This window comes from Talpa occidentalis, unplaced genomic scaffold, assembly GCF_014898055.3.
Source record: "Talpa occidentalis isolate TD23 unplaced genomic scaffold, MPIMG_talOcc4v2.1 talOcc4.14, whole genome shotgun sequence".
Lineage (NCBI taxonomy): Eukaryota > Metazoa > Chordata > Mammalia > Eulipotyphla > Talpidae > Talpa > Talpa occidentalis.
The window spans coordinates 70,811,469-70,836,987 of record NW_023601433.1 but is presented as its reverse complement, the minus strand read 5'-3'; the positions used below and the strand labels follow the sequence as shown (position 1 = coordinate 70,836,987).

General features: G+C 39.3%; 2 protein-coding genes across 2 annotated transcripts in view; one reads left to right on the top strand and one right to left on the bottom strand.

Annotated features, from left to right (window-relative positions):
* Positions 1–191, bottom strand: part of PDSS1 (decaprenyl diphosphate synthase subunit 1) — a 33,378-nt gene extending 33,187 nt beyond the window's left edge. Inside the window, exon 1 of the mRNA XM_037510747.2 lies at positions 63–191. Coding sequence (XP_037366644.1) covers positions 63–191 — 129 coding nt within the window. The remainder of the gene's footprint in view (positions 1–62) is intronic.
* A 323-nt stretch (positions 192–514) lies between these two features.
* The window catches only part of LOC119244186 (protein adenylyltransferase SelO-like), a 31,792-nt gene continuing 6,787 nt past the window's right edge, over positions 515–25,519 (top strand). The window contains exons 1-15 of the mRNA XM_054695180.1: positions 515–836; positions 5,537–5,655; positions 6,381–6,509; positions 7,782–7,846; positions 7,934–7,990; positions 8,083–8,181; positions 8,361–8,428; positions 10,649–10,736; positions 13,105–13,174; positions 14,415–14,487; positions 15,669–15,752; positions 16,435–16,564; positions 18,705–18,749; positions 18,851–18,932; positions 19,032–19,124. Coding sequence (XP_054551155.1) covers positions 608–836; positions 5,537–5,655; positions 6,381–6,509; positions 7,782–7,846; positions 7,934–7,990; positions 8,083–8,181; positions 8,361–8,428; positions 10,649–10,736; positions 13,105–13,174; positions 14,415–14,487; positions 15,669–15,752; positions 16,435–16,564; positions 18,705–18,749; positions 18,851–18,932; positions 19,032–19,124 — 1,431 coding nt within the window. The 5' untranslated portion in view covers positions 515–607. The remainder of the gene's footprint in view (positions 837–5,536; positions 5,656–6,380; positions 6,510–7,781; positions 7,847–7,933; positions 7,991–8,082; positions 8,182–8,360; positions 8,429–10,648; positions 10,737–13,104; positions 13,175–14,414; positions 14,488–15,668; positions 15,753–16,434; positions 16,565–18,704; positions 18,750–18,850; positions 18,933–19,031; positions 19,125–25,519) is intronic.

The following is a 25,519-nucleotide window of genomic DNA, read 5'->3' as shown; positions in this document are numbered from 1 at the left end:
GCCGGGCTGTCATTGGCGCGGTGACCTCTGCGCCCCGCCGCCGCGCGCGCCCCCGGCCTCACCTGCGCCCGGGCGTAGGCGGCTGCGCGCGGCCCGGGCGGCCCCGCGAGGCCAGGTGAGCCGCACCCCGGGCTCCGCGCCGCCGGCCTCCAGGAGCAGCCGCGCCGCCAGCGCCACCAGCACGAGGCCATGGCCCGAGTCTGAAAGCCGCGGCGGGCCGGCAGCTCCGCCTCTGACCCGGCAGTCCTCTCCGAGACCCGGAGGCGGAAACCTGGCGCAGGAAGCGCCGCGCCCCACCCCGGGGCCTCCGCGCGCCCCTCCCCGGCTGGAGGGCGGCGCGCGCTCGGGCGGCGGTGCGCGCCTCGCGGTCTCCCGGCCGGAAAAGGGGCGCGGCGGGTGCGCCCCGCTGGCCTGTGACCCCCACCCCGGGGAGCACCTCCGCCTGGCCTTCCGCCCGAGCGACCGTCTCTGCCGAGCCCTGCCCTGCCCGATTTGAGCCAGCGGTGCCCACGCTCCTGGCAGCTGCTGCCTCTGGGCTACCAGCTGTCAGCCGGACGCAGCGCCGGGCGTCGGGCTTGCAGCTCTGAATTTTTCTGCAGGCAGAGAGATGCCTCAAGGAATAGGATCCCGGAGGCTTCGGTTTCCGCAGCTGCTTCTCGTGGGTGTGACCTGCCAGGCCATCGCGGGCTGCTTCTTGCGACAGGACCTGCAAGGAAGTGGCATCCTTTTGTACCTTGCCAGTAACAAGTCAAACTACGGTCAGGGCTATTGTGAAATAGAGGCGAGTTTAGCCTCGTCGCTCAGCTCTTGGACTCTCTCCTCTGAACACCTTTTAGGTATATTGTGCATAACTTGGTAGTCCATCTGGATGTGTGATTCCCATTCTTGGGTGTACGGAGCTTTGATATTTGGTAATGTTGGACCTGCGCGGTCTCCAACTCGGGGTACTGGAGAATGTACAGGGTTGGAGTAACCCAGTATGGGTCACTTCTCTGCTTAGCTCTATAATGAGATCTGCTTCTCTTGTGGTAATGGAAGACTGCTTATTTACAGCACAAATCCCAGAAACACTAGTCATTCAACACTTGCACACAAAGAGCCAATGAAAGAAAGTGTGAGCTCATTAGAGGTACAGAAACAGAAGGAACTTACTCTGTCCTCAAAAAATTCACTCTTAGGAAATAGATCAGCAGTTAGGCAACTGCAATTGTCAAGAGGTTTTTCTTCTAAACCATGGTTTCTTCATTAAAGAGTGAAAGTATCTGTAGTTTAGCATATTATTTTAATGTTTATTTTGAAAGTATTGGTTTTTTGTTCAATAAAAGCATAGAATATGCATAGAAAAAACATAAAATAAGCCAGTTTCATGGGATCCCCTCCTCCCATCTTGAATATCAGGTAAAAACGTGCCAGGTGCTTTACAGGTAATGGTTATTAAAATGCACCTGTAGATGATTTTTATGTAAATTTGATTTATCTATTAAGAAATACGCAAGGGCGAATTTGCCAAAGTAGGCACTATTATTTGTGTTGTAATCCTGTGACTTAGATACTATCATTTGTTCTTTGTTCAGAAAAGAAATTGAGATTTAGGAGAATTGAACATCTTGTCCAAGCTCACAGAGTTACAGCACAGCACTACCCAGTTGTGTCAGGCCATTTTCATTTAGAAATTGTTTACACAGACTAAAAATACCTAGAGCCTTCAAAGATGTAATCTGGCAAGACCCAGTGAGAAAAATATGAAAATTCATGAAGACTTCCCAACATTACATGGTACTGCTAAACTAATGAAAGGACCTGATGTTCAGATCAGAGGAGTTTTTTTTTTTTTTTTTTTTTAAGATTTATTTATTTATTTATACAAGCACTGGGTACAGTCAGAAGCGTGGGAGGGTGAGAGAATTCACCAGAGCCAGAGCGGGGAACAGAACAGGCAGGCTGACGAAACGCACTGCTGAGGGGAGGAGCGGGCGGCAGTAGAGGTCTGTGAGACCCTCGCCCGGCAGCCAGGGATCAAACCGGGGCTGCAGAAGCTGCGGACAGCTTTGCAGCCCAGCGCTCAACTGCTGTGTCACCAGGGGAGGCCCTCAGAGGAGTTTTTTTGACCCAGCTAGGATAAGCATGAGTGGAGGAAGCTTAAAGCATTGTCTGAACTGTGCAGTAACTCCCCAGGCCCACTTTTACACACACTAGACATGATTTTGGTCTTTTTAGCTGTACTTCTACAAAAGAATGAACTCATAAAAATGGAATATGTAATTGTTAGCATTTTTAAAGTTGCATTTTCAACATTGGAGATTTGACTTCACTTAAGATACATTCTATGTGTATGGCACTGAAAAAAATCTGTTGCAGGCCACATTTTACAGCCAGGGAGAGAGTATATATATATGATACCATATACATATTACCTATGTGTTGGTTCATAATACTCTGTAAAACTTCTCCTGATCTTATTAAATAAATGAACAATGAATTATCAAGGCCATTGTGATAAGAACATTTATTGAGAGGAGAGTTTCAAATACAGTTGCACTGAAAGGTTAGCAATTTTTGTGAATTTCATATTCTTTGATAGATCTGAATTCTATCTGATTTAATTTTGGAATTGCTGATTTCTTAATGAAGTTAACATGAAGGGTTAACATACATTTGGAATTTTCCCTTATGACTGATAAGTTGGTTAAAATGTAACAAGGGTGAGGTTTGGTTTAATCTGAAACAGCCTTTTCATGGCCAATGGTCATATTTATGGAATATATCAACATATAGCAAAATGTGTGTCAGTCAGTACAAAAATCCTAACTACCAATGGATCATTATAAACTGCCCATGCTCTACTAAAATGGAGCATTGGAAAAGAAAGTGCATTAATTATAGAATTCAGTCTGTTTCCATATAGAGACTCCTTGAGAAAAAAGAAAATGCACTGTTGGGACTTAGAATCATACATCAGGTTTTCTGTTGAAATCACCTGTGTCTTGGTCAATTGCCCATTTGTTTCCCCATAGTAGTACCTCATTCATTGTGTACTTAAGGGAAAGTATGAGTTAAATCTGGAGGTTTTATACTCACGTGGGGGAGGTATAGGAATACTCTTTTTTCTTTAAGATTTATTTTTATTTTATTTATACAAGCACTGGGTAGTCAGAAGTGTGGGAGGGTGAGAGAATTCACCAGAGCCAGAGCAGGGAGCAAAACAGGCAGACTGACGAAGTACACTGCTGAGGGGAGCAGCGGGTGGCAGGAGAGGTCTGCGCTCCATGTGGGACCCTCGCCGGCAGCTGGGGATTGAACCGGCGCTGCGTAGGCTGCGGGCAGCTTCACAGCCCAGCGCTCAACCGCTACGCCACCGGGGAGGCCCAGGAATACTCTTAATTATGCTAGAACTGACAGTTAATTAACCTAGGTGGACTAAATAGGAGTTATTTCAAACAGCTGAACAAATTGTCATGATGCCACTTTTCGCCACTGATTCAAAATATTATATAGATAATTTTAATATTTGGGCTCTTTATGTGCTTTTTATTGAGTCTCCTTATTCTTTGTATCTATTGTTGGGTAACAATATTTTTAATTATTGTGTTCTTATGATTTTACTATAAGCACACTCTCCCATTTCTCTTATTTAAAAAATTTTGTCTATTTTTCCAGAATTAGTCTAAATTTGCTCCTTAAAAAAAATTCTCACTGGACTTTGATTGGACCTCTATTTTGTTTACTAAATAATTTGATGACGCCAACTTCATTGCAATATAATCTCTATCCAGAAACATAGGTTTTGTCTTCCTCTTTTCTTGTATTTTTAGTAATAAATGCTCCTGTTTGATTTTGTTTTGTTTTAATTGTTTTGGATTAGGAAAACTAATCCAAAGAACTGTACTTAAAAAGTACTGTTTTTTTTTTTTTTGAGTATCTAAAGCATATTCAGAACTCTTTACAGCTTTTAAAATAAAGTACATGTATTTAATGCATGGGCTTAATTAAACAGCTAATCTCATCAGAGGTCATTTGTAAACTTCTGGGTTTGTGGATGGGCATGAATCAAATGTTATGAAGTTTCTGGTGGGGCTGGGAACAGTTCTGCACATTTTAGAAAACATCTAGTGACTAGTATTAGAATTATTTATGGATCTGCTGTCCTTCAATTACTTGTGATTTTTCTGAAGAGCAGGAAAAAAATGTGATTAAAAGCCTACATTTTTTGGTTGGATTCCATTGAACTGGTTAGTTCTATAATTCTAATAGTCATACACCTTGTAATTACATTTCCATCAGCACACTACATATATAGCAGTTGTACCCAAATTCCTGTTACCTGCTGGGGTAGAAGCGTTGTAAGGTCGTAGCATTTTATGCTGCCAGCAGCCTCATTCATCTCGGCTTCCATGTTTCCCCGATAGCAGCATTTTCCCCTTAGGCTTGTGATGTTTTGTTCATCCTGATCCTTAAGTGCACAAATCTGCTAATGTCGCTTTTAAGAGGCCACATCCAGTCACTGAGCCTGAAATGAAATTAAAAGTGACTAAGGATTATGAAATGGAAAACCAGGAGCAGTTACTGCTCACCAATTGGGCATATCCCATGCCATTATCCTGACGATCTTAGAGAACAAAATGAGGGAAGCTGTGAAAGGATCTGCTTTATTGAAAGCAGCAAGACTAACAAAAATACCAGAAAGGACTATGTGAGATACAAGGAAACGTCTCTGACCTGGATTGAAGACCATACACAGAAGCATATCCCTTTTGCCCGCATGTTGGTCAAGGAAGAGTTTGCACGCTGTTTGCACCGTGACAAAAGAAATGCTAACAATGCATCTCTTACCTGTTGTTAAGTGTGTTAAGTGACCCATGACTGCACTGTAATGCAGATCACCTCCGTTTTATTTATATATTCTGATTTACAAATATGTTGTACCTTTTTTTTTAAAGATTTATTTATTTATTTATTTATTTTATTTATACAAGCACTGGGTACAGTCAGAAGTGTGGGAGGGTGAGAGAATTCACCAGAGCCAGAGCAGGGGGCAGAGCAGGCAGAAGGACCGAAGCACACCGCTGAGGGGAGCAGCGGGTGGCAGGAGAGGTCTGCGCACCATGTGGGACCCTCCTCCGGTGGCCGGGGAGCAGCCGGGAATCGAACCTGGCCGGGGAGCAGCCGGGAATCGAACCGGTGCCGCAGAGGCTGCGGGCAGCTTCGCAACCCAGCGCTCAACCGCTGCGCCACTGGGGAGGCCTAATATGCTGTACATTTTTTTGGTCTCCTGTGAATGAAGATTCTTTGAAGATAGGGTATATAAGTCTTGTTTTAAACTTTTTCCATTTCCCTTCCTCCTGGACAGTTCCATATATGGTAGTGTATGAATATTTATGGTTGAAAATGGGAAAGTTGCCTTCAGATAACAAAGTATGAAGAAAATGATGGTTGAATTTTATTGAAAAACCAGAACCTTTCTAAGGATTATTAATGCTGGGTAGGCAACACAAATGAGAGCATTAAGAAGTCTTTTTTTTTTTTTTTTTTTAATCAGCTGTGTTGCCAGTTGATCCTGTTAAAGAGAACTATGTTCGTAAAGTGAAAAACTGTATTTTTTCGATTGCCTTCCCTACTTCTTTCAAATCAAGAGTGCGTCTTGTAGCAGTTTCAAAGGTTAGGCTTTATTTTTTCACAATACAAATACTTCAACTTTTGCTAAAATTTTATTAATTTTTTCATTGTTAATATTGCTAGTCTATTGATAAATGACTATTTTATTTTTAAAATACAGGTACTTGGGGGGTGGGGGGCGGGAGGGGAGGGATTGGGGTCAGAATGGGGGGGTTGCAATTGTATGGGGAATATAAAAATAAAATTTATTATTTAAAAAAAATAAAATAAAATATAGGTACTTGGAGAATATTACACTTAGAAATCACTTTCTAATACTTATCTTGGATCCTAGTACACACTTTCTTAAAGCTATGCTTCAAGGGAAATGCACTTTAATGAAAAATAAAAGAGTGCAAAGAAATTGAATTCTCATCTTAGACATTGAGAGTTGGTCTCTAATTCTAAATTGTTCTCTCATGATATAGATGAATTTGGCATAAAAATAGGACATTTACATTTTGCTAGTTCCTTAAAAGTATATGTTCTAGGAAAAATATTAAAGCTATTTTACCGTGTATCACAAGAAATATACATAAAAATTTTAGATCTAATAGAGCTAATTTTCCCACATAGCATAAATAATGATAGGAAATCCTGGCACATCTTTTATGAAAAGATGTAAAAGTATTTTTTGGCAGAGGCTTATTCTTTTAATTTCTATTTAGTCCTTTAAAAATTATTAAAGGATTGCTTAGGTGTGTAAGAATATTTTTTTCCTGCCTCAGGAAGTTCTGGAAGATATTTTGGACCTTGATTTGTCTGTCTCAGAAACAGATGATTTTCTCCAGCTTGTAAGTGGAGAAAAGATATTATTTGGATCCATTCCATTGGCTCACAGATATGGTGGCCACCAGGTAAGAGTAGCATCCATATCACTACCCTTAAGCAAATAAAAAAAACTTGGTGAAAATGCTCTCTTAGTAAAGAAGTTATTTTGGATTAACTTCTTCAACATCAGCATATTGAGACATTAACGAGACCTTCCAAGAAGAGTATGCCATGGTAAGATGTTAATCGATTAGCTGATGTGATTTGCTATGATAAAACTGGAGCCTAAATATTAAAAAATGAAACTGGGGAACTACAAATGTAAAATTTCTGATTTATTGGTAGACAGCTCGGTGACATTTTGGCAAGAGATTTGGGCAAAATAAAGTGATACAATGTCGATATGAAAGCCTTAGAAGGAACAGTAGATTATAATTTTGCTAAGACATCTATAGAGCAAAGTTTTAAAACTGCTGGAAATGGTTCAAGCAATTAATAAGGCATGTTCTTGAAATAAGGCAAGATCATGAAGAAAGTTTAGAGTGTGGTTATAATGGTAAATGAGACCTGTTCCCTTTTTCAAATTGCTAATACTCTAGGGGAGGTGTAGATAAACATATTTCAGTCACATTTAGATTGTGGTAGGGGTAAGGATAGTAGTTATGAGAATTTATGAGACCAGAAAGGACTTTACTGTCCTGGAAAATCAAAACTTACTGGTGAAAGGAGTATCTGTGTGATAAGTAGAGAGATGTCTAAGCAAAAGAAAAAAATTTTGCCAATATAGTTACTACTATCTTTTGAGCACTTGTGTATTCAGAGTAAAGGCATTTTGCACATTCATTCTTACAGTAATGTGACAAGGCTTATGCCATTTTACAGATTGAAAGATCAGTATTAATGATATTAAATAACTCAAACTTTCGCAGCCAGTAAGTGGCATAACTGAGCATTGAAAAAAACATGTACAAATTTTAACAGAAAAAATTGGAAAGTCGTGCAAGTTAAAAAGCAATTTTTTCTGGTATGTGTGTTCTGACTTACGTTGCATATATATAGTGTAGACAGATTTTTCTACTAGTAAATTTTCCCAGTTTATATTCCATAATTAAATAGATCTAAGTATTCAATATATTTAGCAAATTTGGCTTCAGGTATAAGATGATGAAGAAATTACTTATATATATTAGTTATGTAAATATAACTTGTTTTATTGACTTATTTTATTTTCACCTATATTCAAACTAGATTATTATAATTCTAAAATGCAGTACCCATTCTCAATTTTGACAGAAAAACCTGAGCTAATACAAACTATGAAGGCCAATAAACATGAAGTTTTCTTTTTTCCCTTTTAGTTTGGAATATGGGCAGATCAGCTTGGGGATGGAAGAGCTCATCTTATTGGAATTTACACGAACAGGTACTTCATGTCTTCCTGTGTAATCACATTTCTACTGAATATCAACATGAGTTTTCTAACACTTAGTTTTTTTTTTTTTTTTTAAAGGCTGGGTGAGAAGTGGGAGCTCCAATTAAAAGGCTCGGGAAAGACCCCGTACTCCAGGTATGCTTTCTAACTTTTCCCCATCATTTAAATAAAATTTGATGTTGTCTTAAATATACCTGCAATTTAAAAAAACCTCATATTTCCCACAGAAATGGTGATGGCAGAGCTGTGCTTCGCTCCTCAGTGAGGGAATTTTTGTGCAGTGAGGCTATGCACTATCTTGGAATTCCCACTAGCAGAGCTGCCAGGTAATTCTTTCCTTGAGACTGCCTTTGAGAACTGCATTGTGTTATCTCCAGAAATGCATCAAGAACCTGAACAGATAAATTTCTCTGAGCATAATTTTTATAGTTCTGTACAGTTTGGGTCCTTCACGCTAGCGTGCTAGCAAAGTGTCACTGAAATGTTTGATTCTCTTCCGTTTCAGTCTGGTTGTAAGTGATGATGAAGTATGGAGAGATCAGTTCTACAATGGGAACCCTGCCAAAGAACGAGGTAACTGTTTGGGACACTCACATGAAACGACTCAGTGCTGAAGGAATGACAGGCAGTGGCCATCTTTGCTGTCTTGACAAGCAGCCCAGAGCTCTTTAAGATGTGTCTGTTCCCACCTTCCCTGGATGGGAAGGTGTCCCATCCACTTCAGACAGGGAGCTCTGGAGAGTGAACAAAAAGTTTGTGGACAGTGGGCCAAATGTCACACAGCGAGTACACTGCAGTTTATAGACTTTCTTCCCAGGAGGTCCACGAAGGCCTTTCCTCAGAACCCACTTGCTCTTTGTTTACTTTCAGCCAAGTGTTCAGTTAGTTTCCCCTCAACTCTGAGCAGGTTAGCAGTAAGGACTCAGAGTAAGTGAGCTACAGAGCGTCAATGAGAGGAAAGCCAGGCAGGCCCAGACTCTTTGGGGAGGTTGGGAAACTGAAAGACACTAATAAAATATTTCACTGCTTAAAAAGCAGCGCTCCTGAGAGCCGCGGGGAGCCCTCCATGCTGTCCTGGGTCCCGCGAGTGTCACTGAGTCACAGGGAGGGCCGCGTTTATACTGACATTCTCAGTGATTCACCAAGGGAACGTTTTTTTATTCTTTATACTTAGTGCATTTTTTTTTTAGTGAATAATGTTTTGATAAGATTCTCATAAAAAAGAATTCCTCCCAAGTTTTCATGCTTAAAGGAGTTAAAGGTTATTTATTCCTCTCTCCCCTGTAGTCTTTTCTAGATAAATGACGCTGTTGCACACAGGCCTGTAGCAACCATTTAGGTCTTTGTCTATAGAGCTTGTACTGAGATTCTAAGCACAGAGCAGTACTATGACTGTGTAACAGTATTTAATTTTATGGTTATGATTTACAGATACTGTTCATCTGAATTCTGAGCCACAATCTTAATGGTTTCAAATGGTTCCAAGTATTTCTTCTTTTTTTGACCACCAGCACAATTTCTACTTCTAAATCTTCACATATACAGATATTTCAATTGTACTTTTACCCAGCAGCTACTGTGGTCATGAAGCTAGTGCTGGGGGCAGGGTTGGGAAAAGAATATGTGAAACCTCACACTGGCTGTGTGGGAACTGATTTGTGACTTTGAACAAGTTTCATTTTGACTCTCTGCTGTCTCCATCTGAAGTGAAGGGTTAGACGAGATGATACCTTTCGTGTCTTTTAGCACTAACTTTCAGTGATTCAATGGGTATTCGCTAAGTAAACACTTAGAATAATTTATTGAGCTCTTACAGTTTTTTTCCTAAGTAACTACATAAAGTGACTATGTAAAAAAATATGAAAATAAATATCCAGATTAGTTATTGTGACTAAAACTTGACTATATGGATAATTCAGTCAACCCAGAAAATAGTAATTGACTCTTTCCTGTGCCTACCATTGGTCTAACCTCTAGGGGTCCAGGAGTAGTAAATATATATCATAGTCCCTGCTCTTAAGAAAATGAGGCCAGTGAAAGGAGGATCAGTTTAGTTTTCTGCAAGAAGTGGGGTTTGAACTTGAGCATAAGATTAGGTAGGATGTCTAGAGGGGAGCAGAGGGAGGCATGTGGAACAGGAAGGAAGGCAGCGAGTGTGGGAGGCTGATGAAGGACAAAACGGAATGGAGCTTTTGTCACGAGAATAGACTTCACTCTGACATCTGAACACACGTAAGAGCAGCATTCCTTACAAGAAAGAAGCATGAACTCTGCTTACTAATTTTATTGCTAATACCTGTATTCAGAACAGAGGACGTCAGTAGAGACTGCGAAAGCAACAGCAGAATACATAGATTCACTGTATTTCTTTAGTATATTCGTGAGTATAACATATTCAGACCTCTATTGAAGTTAAATTTCAGTTAGTGAAACAAATGGGGTCACCTGCAGGAACTATGCCGTAGAAATACTTCATTCATCCCTATTTTAGGATGAGGCACAGGAAGGTTGATGTGACACAAAAGGTATCATCTAGTCTAACCCCTTCAATGGGAATCTGAAGTTTGTAGCCTTTGGCTGTGTTGGAACCTTGGTGTTTTGAAAGTGTAGTTCCTAACATTCTGATCCTGACTCTTAAAGAAAAAGAGAAGGATCCTTGATCCTTTGCAGTGTATAAATTAGTTGTTTTTCTGATAAAATTTATTTATTAAAATAATTTCATTCTCATGAGAAGCATATGCTGTCTTTATATTGTTTAAAATAGTTATGCTAAAATAAATGTTTCTTTTTTAGGTGCAGTAGTGCTGCGAGTTGCAAAATCTTGGTTTAGAATTGGATCATTAGAAATTTTGGCTCATCATGGTGAATTTGATTTACTGAGGTTAGAAAGTGCCCTTTTTTTGAATGATAGAAGACAATTAAAAATTATTTATGTAGTTTATTATTTATGTACTGCAAAGTTAAAACTCTTTTTGGTTTTCTTATACGTAAAACCAAAAATTTCAACTAATAACTATTTTTTAAAAAGATTTATTTATTTATGCATACAAGAATTGGGTTGTAGGTCAGAGGTGTGGGGGGCTGAGAGGATTCACCAGAGACAGAATGGGGAGCAGAACAGGCAGATCTACTGAAATACACACTGAGGGGCGAGACAGGAGAGGTCTCCTGCGCCATGTGGGTTAGCTCGGGATGGAACTCAGGCCATAGTGGCTGGCCGTAGCTTGGTAGTGCTGAGACTTAACCTCAGTACCACCAGAGAGGCCCCATTAATAACTATTTTTAACACTTGCTGTGTTCTTCAAACCATGTGGATTTTCTAGGTGGTTAAAAAGAAGGAGTTTCCTATCCAGTGTACAGTCCAGCTATGGCTGAGCACCTCCGTGCCACTCAGAAGCCTGAGTGACAATGACTCAGACTCCTCAATTCTGCAGCCTCAAGAGGCCCAGATCTCTCCTCCTAACTCCTGGGCCTCCCCGGGAGCAGCCTCTGTCTCAGGTCTCTTCTTTCTTGGACATTGGGCTGACCCAGATATGAAACTCAATTCTCTAACAGAACGCAAACACAGATGACAGACTAAATTCACACAAAGGATTTAAGAACAGAGTATATCCAACTGAAGATTTCTGCAGGGAAGGCAGAGAAAAGGTGGCTGCTTCAAAGAGCAAAAACAATAAATTCTCCCCTCCTGTCACGCAGTTTGCCGCCAACCATCTCATACCTTGGCGCTTTCGGGGTCTGTGCTCACAAAGTCCTGTCTTCCTCAAGCAGACTTAGCAAGATATTTCTTTGAACAGAAGCATTTCCTCCGTGAAGAGGAATTCAATTTCCATTTGTTAAGATAGTATAATAGTTATAAAAAGTATTTGGAAATATGTGAGAAATATTTTCTTGCAAAAGCTAGAATCACTTGGAATGTGTCCTTTTTGGTAGTTATCAGCTTGGTGAATCTAGGTACGTGCCCCACAAAGAATATACTTTTTTTTAAAAAATTTATTTATTTTTGTACAAGAACTGGGGTACAGGCCAGAGACGTGGGAGGGTGAGAGGATTCACCAGAGACAAAGCGGGGAGCAGAACAGGCAGAAGGACTGAAGACACTGCTGAGGGGAGCAGCGGAAGAGGCAGGAGAGGTCTGGTGCGCCATGTGGGTTTCTCCCTGGAGGGCCCGGGAATCAAACCTGCGCTGCAGAGGCTGCAGACAGCTTCACAGCGCGGCGCTCAACCCGCTGCGCCACTGGGAAAGCCCGCCACAAAGAATATAGGCAGAAGAGACATGAGGGAAATAAAGCAGAGATGTCATCACTCTGTCCGTGCCTGCTTCCTGTGTCTCCTCCTTAAAGAGTTCATGGTCATCCTCCACTTGTTCAAAGGGTTGCTAATCTCTTTGGGTATTATTTATAACTTCACATTTGTTTTGGGGGTCATGTCTGTTTGAATCCACCGTGTCACTGAAATTCTTCCATCTGGTAGTCATACTTTGTAGCTTATGTATCTGTCCGCATCGGATGTATATTGCTGACCACCATCCTTGAAATGTCTTCACCGGCTAACATGACATTCCACTTATATACAAACTCTAATCCTTTCCTATGGTTTTGATTGGTGTTCATTCCAAATCATATCTACAACCCCCATTTTTTTTCCAATGAATTTTCTCTTCTCCAATGCAGTCAACATCAGTACTTAGCTAGCTAGAATAGTCTGATAAAAAAGAGAATACATAATATGATTCATGTGCACCTTAAATATTTTAACTTCAAACATTGTCATTTTTTGGTCACCTCATTTATGAACCCTCCATGTATAAATAATCGTTTCCTGCTCTGTTATCTTTATACTTTTTGTATATTTCAGTTGTTGCTTTTTTTTTTTTTAGACTGTAACATCATGTGTCCTTCTTCCCTAATAGACTCTGTGCTCTTTGAGATCTGGGCCTGGGTCCTTACCCTTCTCTTTTCAAGAGTTAAACAGGGTGTGGCTTATGGCAGGTGCAGTAGGATGTTTGCGGAACTAATCTGAATTTGTAACCTAGTAAGGTAGAATGTACTATGATCTTAGAAACACATTTTCAGTTTTGATTGGTATTGAGGAAATATTTCTCTTTGGCTGTTTTGGGAGTAAAATCTTATTGCGTTAATTTGAAAACGTGAACCTTGAAAAATGAACATTCAAGGGGAGTTTAGGTGATTGGATATGGAATACTGTCTCCTGAGGGACACTCACTAAGCTCTCCTTTTTATCTCCAGAACATTACTAGACTTCATCATATGGGAACATTTCCCCTCTTTAGATGTCAAAGAACCTGATAGATATGTGGTACGTTTGTTTGGTTTTTTCCCTTTTAAGTCAATGAGTGCATTCTAACAGAATCTTGAAAGGATCCAAATAGGTCTTTAAAAAAAAAAAAACAAATCACTTCTTGGCCTTTTGGCTAAGAGCAAGTGTAAAAAAACAAAACTTTTTTTTTCTCCTTTTATTTTTTCCTTACAAATCCCGTGTCAGGGCTGAATGTCAATAGATTGCAGCGAGGGAGCTGCTCTGCTAAAAATTTCATTTTTTAAAAAACCCAAGTGTTTTTTTTTTTTTTCCCCTTACCACCATTCCTTATACAGCTTTCACTGTTCTTTCCTCCCTCATCCCCCTTACCTGAGAAACCTCACTTTGTCTATGTATATCTGCTGGTTTATAATTGCTTTGCTTTGTCAGTTGATCCATGATTCCTTGTTTTACTCATATTTGTGAAAATGTCCAGTATTTGTCCTTCTCTTTCCCGCTTGCTCTATTGTCCATACTTCCCTTGACTTCCTTCCATTTTGCTGTAAATGGTGACATTTCATCTTTCCTTGCCACTGAATAGTGTTCCACTGTGTGGATAGTCACATCCTCTTTATCCCATCCTCTGTCAGTAGCCACTCAGGTTACTTCCAAATCCAGCTATTGTAAATAATGCAGATACGTGGTAGGTTTTTCAAGAGAAGGGGCATTCTCTGCCTTCTCTCATTGGCTTGCGAACATTAGTAGTACAACTTAGAATTTAAAAAACCAAAATTAGGAAAAGAAATACAGAGTTCTTGGAACATTTCATTAAAGAAAAAAAATGAACCACTTTGTAAATAAGATGTAAATAAGGTTTTGTTTTTTTTTTTTGAAGATTTATTTATGCATACAAGAACTGGGGTGTAAGTCAGAGGTGTGTGTGTGAGGGGGTGAGCGGATTCAACAGACAGAGCGGGGAGCAGAACAGGCAGATTTACTGAAACACACTGCTGAGGGGAGCAGCGGGCAAGACAGGAGAGGTCCGCATCTCCTTGTGGGACCCTTGCCTGTCGGCTGGCCGGGGCTCAAACCGGCTCTGCAGAGGCTGCGCACAGCTTTACAGTGCTGCACTCAACCGCCTGCACCACCAGGGGAGGCCCCATTTTCTTACATATTTAAGAGCTCCATTTTGTTAGCTATTGTTTGGCCCACCTTTGAATTCTTCTCTGGTTCTTCTTGTCAGTAGATCTTAAGAGAGTATTGCTGCTGAAATTCTGAAGAATTTTTTATTGCATTCTAGGAATTTTTTTCTGTTGTGGTCTCTGAGACAGCACGACTTATTGCCTTGTGGATGTCTGTTGGTTTTGCTCATGGTAAGTTACCTACTGATTTTTCATCCTTTTCATGGGAAAGTAGAATTAAATTGTTGAAGTAGCAGATTTCTTCTTTTGTGAGTTTTTAAATATTACTGTTGATAAGCATCTTAACATTTTTGACGTAAGAATTTGTATTTAGCGACAGAGAAATAGTCTTGTGTTTAAAACAGTTTTGAATGAGCAGCATACACTAAACAGAATCAGCATCCTCATTTTGATGAGAATGTTACCTGTACAGCGTTTAACCATAGGATTCCATGTGTGAATATATATATTAGATCTAGATCACTTGAAAATTATTTTAAAAATCTTAGTTATAAAAGCACTACTTGGTTATGGTAGAGAATTTAAAATACATAGAAGAGAGTGTGAGTTCCGTTCTCCAGTGTAATCATTATTAACTATTTCATATCAATTCAATGGTATTCCTGCATTGAATTTCCTACAAAAGCAGTAGGACTGGCTTGTGTATTGAGGTCGTTCCCTGTATGGGATGGCATTGGAGGGAATGTCTGCCTACTAAGAGTAACTGAGAAACAAGTCATATATATATAAAGTCTGCACTGCTACTGGCCTGCAGCTAATGATGTCCTGAGGGTACATATCCACCTTTTTACCTATTCCCTTTTTCACAGTCTTTGAAAATTAATTAAACAAATTCCTTTACTGCCATTCCAATTTTTTTTTTTTTTAAATAGAGGCATGTTTTATTTATTTATTTATTTGTTTGTTTTGTTTATACAAGCACTGGGTACAGTCAGAAGCGTGGGAGGGTGAGAGAATTCACCAGAGCTAGAGCAGGGAGCAGAGCAGGCAGAAGGACCGAAGTACACTGCTGAGGGAAGCAGCGGGTGGCAGGAGAGGTCTGCGCGCCATGCGGGACCCTCCTCTGGTGGCCGGGGAGCAGCCGGGGATCGAACCGGCGCCACAGAGGCCGCGGGGAGCTTCGCAACCCAGCGCTCAATCGCTGCGCCACCGGGGAGCCCCGTCATTCCAATTTTTAAATCTAATTTTAGTGTTTCTTAAACTATTTGACTTCACCAGTTTAACCATTCAATTGATAATCTAATTTTATTTCATTTTTAAAGTAAATGCGTTTCCTATTCTGGATAATTTTTTATAGTTAAAATGCTTTTTATTTTATTTTCATGTGTTTGGACTTTTTATTATTGTTTTAGGTGTTTGTAATACTGATAACTTCAGTTTGTTATCCATTACAATTGACTATGGTCCATTTGGTTTCATGGAAGCTTATAACCCAGGTAGGTATGATTTACACACACACACACATACCTTATTATAGTTAATAAGTCATCACAAATTCACTTTAGATAACTGCTATATCTAATATAATGATGGCATAGTAGAAAGAATTGGGTTCATTCATGAAATAGTGATTTATATGCCCCTCACACTTCCAGGGTGCCATAGAGATACAAAAAGAAGTCCTCTGTGGTGTCTGTCCTGAAGCATTATGTGCCAGTAATGATTACATGGAGAGAAGTAGGAGTGTGTTGTCAGGTGGATGTGGGTTTGTGTCCTGGCATCTGAACCTTAATGGCTCTGAGCCTTACAGAAGTTACTTAATCTCTCACTCTCGTAATCTATAAAGTATAATAGTCCATACTTATCATTGGAGGGATCAGAGGAGGCTCTCTGGAGGGCATGCTACTTAATTGGAATTTGAAGTACATGTTTGATAACCTGGAAGTTTCTGTAGATTAGAAATGTATTCCTCCCATTAGGCAGATCTACATATTTGAAAAGATTCTAATGTGTGTGGGTATTAGTGTTTATATTCCTTTTGATTTGAAGGTTTAATGTCAGAAGGATTTTTATTTAATAAGTATAACTTTATTAAGTTTAACTATAAACAGAAATGATAAAAGAAACTATTTACTATTATTATTCCCATTATAAATGATGGTATTTTATTTTAAACAGATTTTGTACCAAATACATCTGATGATGAAAGAAGATATAAAATAGGAAATCAAGCTAATGTTGGGATGTTTAATTTAAAGAAGTTATTACAAGCACTAAACCCATTATTGGATCCTAGGCAAAAGCTACTGTGAGTCAATCATAAATCTACTGAATAAATCTGTTTGGAAATTTGTATAATGATTTTTTTGGAAAAAAATAACATTTAAAAAACCATCTTATTATTTAGTCTTTAATAATGAAGGCATTTCAAACTACATATTTTTCTATAGTACAGTTTTGGCCTTATTCTGTTAATTACCAGATAAAGTATTTTCCTATTTATTGCTTTTTTTAGGTGTTATAAAATTTTAGTTTATTCTTAAATTGAAGGATTATTTAATCACTATACTTTTTAATTTCTAAGTGGTTAAAATTATTTTGTCTATACTTTCACAATCAAATAATATGTTTGATAAAATCTACTATTAAAAATGTGCTTAGGTTATTTGGTGGCCCAACATAGTAAGTTTTTGTATGTTTCATAATCATAAAAATATGTATGTACTGTATGGTCAAAGCTTTTAATATAATACATTGAGAACGTATCCATTGTATTATTCAAGTCCTTTATGACCTATTCACTTTTATTTACTGGATAAGTATGAATTGTAAGATGTGTATTAAAATCTCCTACCTTAATTGTATTTTTCAAGTCCTTTTCTCTAATTGTTTTATATTCTCTTTTGTTCTGTTTATATATTTTACTATTGTATCATTGGTATGTACAGGTTTTTAAAAATTTTATATATATTTTACATCATTCTTCTTTTTTGTGCAGGGTATGCTTTCTCCTCTAAGGTGTCGTAGGGATGACAAAATTCCCACCACCAGTTCACCCGTGCGCCATCACCATAGTCCCTTGTGCTCTTCCCTCCCCTGTTTTGATCCCTCTCCCTCCTGCTCCCCTGCAGAATATCTCTGATTTATAGTTGCCTGTTAATTTTGTTTTTTAATTTATTATGATTATTTTTTTCTTGACCTCTTATTTCGTTCCCCTACATTCCTCCTACAAGTGAAACCTTCTGATATTTTTCTTTCTTTCTGACTTATTTCACTGAGAATAATACCTTCCAGCTCTATTCATATTGCTGCAAATGGCATGAGTTTATCTTTTTTGATTGCTGAGTAATATTCCATTGTGTATAGGTATATAAATGTTTTGTTTCAATTAAAACACATTTAAGAATGTTATGAAAATATAGTTTAAGGTAAAAAACCTTAATTTTTGTGTTTGTATGAAATATTTCACTATATTTTCATATGTTCAGACAAATAATTATTGTGTTGGCTAAGGTATTTATAATGTATTAGTTTGGGCTGAAGGTAATTTAAAAAATACACAAAAATCCATTTATTTAATTGTTTTGGTGTTATAGAGACATCAACATTTATCCTATAAGCTACTTGTATATCCTAATATTTCAGGAGTGACATAATTTGATCTGTACTCAAATCATGGAGGCAGTAAATTCTGACAATATTCTGTAGGACATGATAAATAATTATCACTAGGCCAGATACAGTAGTATATTATTTAACAGGCTACTGTAGTATTATTTAATGTACAAGAAGATTCACTTTGTTCTTATAAAAGGTGATTTAGGGCCTCCCTGGTGGTGCAGGTGGTTGAGCACAGCACAGTGAAACTGTCCACAGCCTCTGCAGTGCCGGTTCAATCCCCACCAGCCACAGAGATACCCGCATGGTGCGGCAGACCTCTCCAGTCTCACCCGCTGCTCCCCTCGGCAGTGTATTTTGTCAGTCTGCCTGTTCTGTTCCCCACTCTGCTCTGGTGGATCCTCTCACCCCCCTCAACTCTGGCCTGTACCCAGGTTCTTAAGTAAATAATTAAATCTTAAAAAAAAAAAAAAAAGTGATTTAAAGATGTTGATTTTGGGCCTCCCTGGTGGTGCAAGGAGTTAAGTCTCAGCACTATGAAGCTATCTGCAGTCACTGCAGCATGAGTTCGATCCCCAGCCAGGGAGCTAACCCCCATGGTGCAGCAGACCTCTCCTGTCTTGCCCATTGCTCCTTAACAGTGTATTTCAGTCAGTCTGTCTGTTCTGCTCCCCACTCTGTCTCTGGTGAATCCTCTCACCCTCCCACACCTCTGGCCTGTACCTCAGTATGGCCTGTTCTTTGTATGCATAAATAAATAAATCTTTTTAAAAAAGGATGTTAATTTTAAATCAAGGTTTAACTGTCTTTTCTTTTTTTTCCCTCTTTAGTGCTGCTCAAATTCTTGAGGGATATCCAGTTATTTATTATACAAGGTTTGTCCTTTTTGAATATATAATCAATCATATTGGTTGGCTTGAGGGGAATTCTTAAAACAGTGAGAACCTTAATAATGAATTGACATTTCTCATTTTAGATTTAGGGAGTTGTTTAAAGTCAAACTGGGATTACTTGGAGAAAGTAAGGATGATAATGACCTAATTGCATTGCTGTTACATGTAAGTTTATTATTTTATCTTTCTTCTGATTAACATGTGAATTACTATTCAGCATATTCTTGAGGAATAGAGACTGATACATGTAATTATTTTCATTAGCTCATGGAAAAGACAGAAGCTGATTTTACAATGACGTTTCGGCAGCTCAGTGAGATTACCCAAAGCCAGTTACTGGAGCTCCACATTCCTCAGGTATTAACTTGTGGCATTTGATTCTCTTCTTAATTCAGTTTTCTTTAACAGGTTTATTGACATATAATTTATATACCAGAAAATTGCACTCCTTTCAATTGTGCAAATCCAGTGATTTTCAGTAATTTACAGATTTGTGTCAGTAAGACCACAATTTAATTTTAGAGCAGTTCCATCTTTTTAAAAAGATCCCTCTCCTTTCTTGCTGGAGACTGTGTGCACCAGCAGAAGGCTCACCAAGGAGACAGAGGTAAGCTGGGAGGCTTGCCCATGCTGGGCGCCTTCTAGCCTGCAGTTCCAGCCCAGAGGGGAGCAGCACCCACCGCTGGGGCAGACCAGGCGTGCAGGGGAGCGCGTCGCCGGCACCGGCATTTTGCAGCAGGGACCCTTCTTGCTGGAGACTGTTTGAACCCAGCAGAAGGCTCACCGAGGAGACAGAGGTTAAGCTGGGAGGCTTGCCCACACCGGGCACCTTCTAGCCTGCAGTTCCAGCCCAGAGGGGAGCAGCACCCACCGCTGGGGCAGACCGGGCGTGCAGAGGAGCGCGTCCCTGGCTCTGGCATTTTGCAGCAGGGACCCTTCTTGCTGGAGACTGTGTGAACCCAGCAGAAGGCTCACCGAGGAGACAGAGGTTAAGCTGGGAGGCTTGCCCACACCGGGCACCTTCTAGCCTGCAGTTCCAGCCCAGAGGGGAGCAGCACCCACCGCTGGGGCAGACCGGGCGTGCAGAGGAGCGCGTCCCTGGCTCTGGCATTTTGCAGCAGGGACCCTTCTTGCTGGAGACTGTGTGAACCCAGCAGAAGGCTCACCGAGGAGACAGAGGTTAAGCTGGGAGGCTTGCCCACACCGGGCACCTTCTAGCCTGCAGTTCCAGCCCAGAGGGGAGCAGCACCCACCGCTGGGGCAGACCGGGCGTGCAGAGGAGCGCGTCCCTGGCTCTGGCATTTTGCAGCAGGGACCCTTCTTGCTGGAGACTGTGTGAACCCAGCAGAAGGCTCACCGAGGAGACAGAGCAGGGACCTGTCTTTGCTGGAGACTTGTGAACCCAGCAGAAGTTCCCCAGAGGAGCCAGTGGTGAGCTGGGAAGGTCGCCCAAGATGCCGGCCAGTACCAGCAACACAGTGTCACAAGGAATACGGCAAATTAGAAAACAGGCAGTAGGGAGTAGAAAAACAACATGCAACCCAGCAACTCCTCAGCAAAATAGCACACCACAAAAAGAAAACCATCTACCAGATTGCAACGACAGTAACTTGGAAGAACTTCTGAGCCTTCCAGATAGAGAATTTAAAATTGCTGTGATTAAAAAACTGACAGAAGTCATAAAGGAAAACAATGATAAGGGGAAAATAATTAATGACCAGAAGAATGAAATTGAGTCCCTAAAGAGGGAAGTAAAAGAAATGCAGGAGATCAAAGAATTAATGGAGACGCTAAAGAACTCTGGGAAAAGCAGTGAAAGCAGAATAGATGAAATGGAAGAACGAATAAGTACTCTTGAAGACACAGAAATAAAAAGAACTAAAACAGAAAGGGAAGGAGAAGTACGAAGGAAAAAGACCGAAGAAAGACTTCGGGAACTATCTGACTCCATGAGGAAAGGAAATATAAGAGTTATAGGAATCCCAGAAGGAGAGGAGAGAGATGTAGGAACAGAGAAAATATTCATGGATATAATTGAAGAGAACTTCCCAAACGCTAAGAAGGATCTGAAAATTGATATAAAAGAAGCAAGAAGAACACCAAACTTCCATGACGAAAGGAAAAATACAGCAAGACACATAATAGTAAAGCTCCCAAGAATCCAAGACAAAGAAAAAATAATGAAACTAACAAGAGGGAAGAAACAGATAACATTCAAAGGGAAACCAATCAGACTGACATCAGACTTCTCTGAAGAAACACTACGGGCAAGGAGAGACTGGAGGGACATAGTCAACAGACTCCAAGAAAACAGATGCCAACCAAGAATACTCTATCCCGCAAAGCTCTCCTTCCTCTTTGAAGAAAGAATATGGACCTTCCCAGACAAACAGAAACTCCGGAATTTCATTGCGACTAAACCCCCACTCAAAAAAATACTACAAGGAATCCTAAAGCCAGAACCTCAGAGGGACAAATAACAACAAAAGAAGGCCAAAGAAATTTATTAAAAGAATAAATAAATAAAATCAAAGGAAAGACAAACACAATGGCAAATACAGATGCTAACATATCAATACTAACTCTAAATGTAAATGGACTAAACTCTCCAATAAAAAGACACAGAGTTGCAGGCTGGATTAAGAAACAAAACCCAACCTTTTGCTGTCTCCAGGAAACACATTTAGCTGCAAAAGATAAAAATAGACTCAAAGTTAAAGGATGGAAAACAATTCTACAAGCAAATGGACCAAAAAAGAAGGCAGGAACAGCTATACTCATATCAGATAAAACAGATTTCAAACTTAAAAAGATAAAAAGAGACCCCAGTGGTCATTACATTATGATCAAGGGGATAATACTTCAAGAAGAAATAACACTCATTAACATATATTCACCAAACGAAGGAGCACCAAAATATATCAGACAACTATTGGCATCTCTGAAAACAGACATCAGAGAAAACACATACGTAGTGGGAGACTTCAACACACCACTATCAACAATGGATAGATCAACAAGACAAAAAATAAGTAAAGACACTAAAGCTCTAAATAAGGATCTAGAGTGCTTAGGCTTAACAGACATATATAGAACACTAAACCCAAAAAAATCTGAGTATACATTTTTCTCAAGCGCACACGGATCATTCTCTAGGATCGATCATATACTGGGCACAAGACAAACATCAACAGATACACCAAGATTGAAATCATACCAACCATCTTTTCTGACCATGAAGGCATCAAACTAGAAATAAACCATAAAGAGAAGGCAAGGTATTCTCCTACCTCGTGGAGATTGAAACCCACACTACTGGAAGTCCACTGGACTAACGAGGAGATAAAAGAAGAAATTAAAAAATTCTTTGAATTGAATGACAAGGAGGACACCAATTTCCTAAATGTATGGGATGCAGCAAAAGCAGTAATAAGAGGAAAATATATAGCAATAGATGCTCACATCAAGAAACAAGAAAGAACTCAAAGAAACAACCTAATCTCGAAACTCAAAGATCTAGAAAAAGAACAACAAAAAAGCCCCAAAACCAGTAGAAGAAAAGAAATAATAAAAACCAAAGCAGAAATAAATGAAATCGAAACTAAAAAAACAATCCAAAAGATCAATGAAACCAAGAGCTGGTTCTTCGAAAAAATAAATAAAATAGATAAACCCCTTGCCAGGCTCACAAGGGCAAAAAGGGAGAAAGCACAAATAAATAGGATAATAAATGAAAGAGGAGAAATCACAATGGACACAGCAGAAATCAAAAGAATTATTAATAACTACTATGAACAGTTATATGGAAACAAGTTTAACAATCTAGAGGAGATGGACAAATTCCTACAACTCTACAATCACCCAAAGCTAGATAAAGAAGAAATAGAACACCTAAACAGACCAATTACAATTAGCGAAATTGAAATGGTAATCAAAAACCTCCCCAAAAACAAAAGCCCAGGACCTGATGGATTTACAAATGAATTCTACCAAACATTCAGAGATGAATTAGTGCCTATCCTTCACAAACTCTTCCAAAAAATTGAGAAGGAAGGTATAATACCTAACACGTTCTATGAAGCCAACATTACACTAATACCAAAACCGAACAAGGACAACACAAAAAGGGAAAACTACAGGCCAATCTCCCTAATGAACACTGATGCAAAAATCCTCAATAAAATTTTAGCTATCAGAATCCAACAGTGTATCCATAAGGTAATTCACCACGACCAAGTAGGATTCATTCCAGGGACACAAGGATGGTTTAACATCCGAAAATCAATCAACGTTATCCAACACATCAACAAAAAGAAATATAAAAACCATATGATAATATCAATAGATGCTGAGAAAGCTTTCGACAAAGTGCAACACCCATTCATGATAAAAGCCCTTGAAATTCTTGGGATACAAGGAACGTACCACAACGTCATAAAGGCCGTATATGACAAGCCAACAGCCAGTATCATTCTCAATGGTGAAAAGCTGAAAGCAATTCCATTAAGATCTGGAACAAGACAAGGATGTCCACTTTCACCACTGCTTTTCAATATAATACTGGAAGTCCTAGCCAGAGCAATAAGACAAGAGAAAGACATCCAAGGAATCCAAATAGGAAAAGAAGAAGTCAAACTATCACTCTTTGCAGATGATATGATAATATACATAGAGAACCCCAAAAACGCCACAGAAAAACTAATTCAACTCATCAATCAGTTCAGTAAAGTGGCAGGATACAAAATCAACACGCAAAAGTCAGTAGCCTTCCTATATACAAACAATAAATCTGAAGAAGAAGAAATCAAAAAAACCATCCCTTTTATTATTGAAACAAAAAAAATCAAATATTTGGGAATAAATCTAACAAAAGAGGTAAAGGACCTATACAAAGAAAACTATAAAACACTGTTAAAAGAAATAGAAGAAGACACAAAGAAATGGAAAGACATCCCCTGCTCATGGATTGGGAGAATAAACATTATTAAAATGGCCATCCTACCAAAAGCAATATACAGATTCAATGCTATTCCAATCAAAATTTCAATGTCATTCTTCAAAGAAATAGAACAATTATTGATGAAATTCATATGGAATCACAAAAAACCCCGAATAGCCAAAGCTCTCCTGAAAAAAAAAAGAAGGGAATGGAGGCATCACACTCCCAGACTTCAAACTCTACTACAAAGCCATAATCATCAAAACTGCATGGTATTGGAACAAGAACAGACATACAGACCAATGGAATCGAATAGAAAATCCAGAAATAAACCCACAGATTTATGGTCAACTAATCTTTGACAAAGGAGCAAAGACTATGCATTGGAGCAAAGAAAGTTTGTTCAATAAATGGTGCTGGGAAAACTGGGTCGCTACATGCAAAAGAATGAAGCTTGACCACTACCTCACACCATATACAAAAATCAACTCAAAATGGATTAAAGAACTAGACATAAGACCTGAAACCATAAAATACATAGAAGGAAATATAGGCGAAACACTACGTGATTTGCATATCAAAGACATCTTTACAGACACATCACCCAAAGCAGTGATAGTGAAGGCAAAGATCAACAGCTGGGACTACATCAAATTAAAGAGCTTCTGCACAGCAAAAGAGACAATAACAAAAACAAAGAGAAACCCCACCAACTGGGAGAAAATTTTTGCACCCAACACTAATGATAAAGGACTGATCACAAAAATCTGCAAAGAGCTGATGAGACTCAACAACAACAAAGAAAATAATCCAGTCAAAAAATGGACAGAGGAACTAAAAAGAAACTTCTCTGAAGAGGAAATGCGAATGGCCAACAGGCATATGAAAAAATGTTCAACATCACTTGCAATCAGGGAAATGCAAATCAAAACTACCATGAGATACCATCTTACACCAGTGAGAATGGCACATATTAAAAAACTAGCAACAACAAATGGTGGCGAGGTTGTGGAGAAAAAGGAACTCTTGTGCACTGTTGGTGGGAGTGCAAACTGGTCCAACCACTATGGAGAGCAGTATGGAGATTTCTGGACCTACTAAACATAGAGCTTCCACAGGATCCAGCAATTCCACTCCTAGGTATTTACCCAAAGAACACAGAAACATCAATTCCAAAGAACACCTGCACCCCTATGTTTATAGCAGCACTGTTTACAATAGCTAAGCTTTGGAAACAGCCCAAATGCCCAAAAATAGATGACTGGATCAAGAAGATGTGGTACATATATACCATGGAATATTACTCAGCATTCAAAAAAGATAAACACATGCAATTTGCAGCAACATGGATGACGCTGGAAGGGATCATGCTCAGTGAAATAAGCCAAAAAGAAAAAGAAAAATACCGGATGGTCTCACTCATAGCAGGGATCTAGAAAACTTAAATAAGGGACCAGGAAAATGAATAACTATAAGAAAGTGAAAATCAAAATCAACAAAAACTATGAACCAGAGACACTTTTTGGGGGGTGGGGGGCGGGAGGGGAGGGATTGGGGTCAGAATGGGGGGATTGCAATTGTATGGGGAATATAAAAATAAAATTTATTAATTAAAAAAAAAAAAAAAAAAAAAAATAAAAAGATCCCTCTGCCCTTTTGAAGTCAGTCTCTAGCTCCCAGCTCTAAGTGACTACTAGTCGACATCCTGTCTCTCAAGGTTTTTACTTTCTAGACTTTTCCCATGAATGGAAGCATATATTATGTAGTCTTTTGCATTTGGCTGCTTTACTTAGCAAACTTTTGATGTTCATCT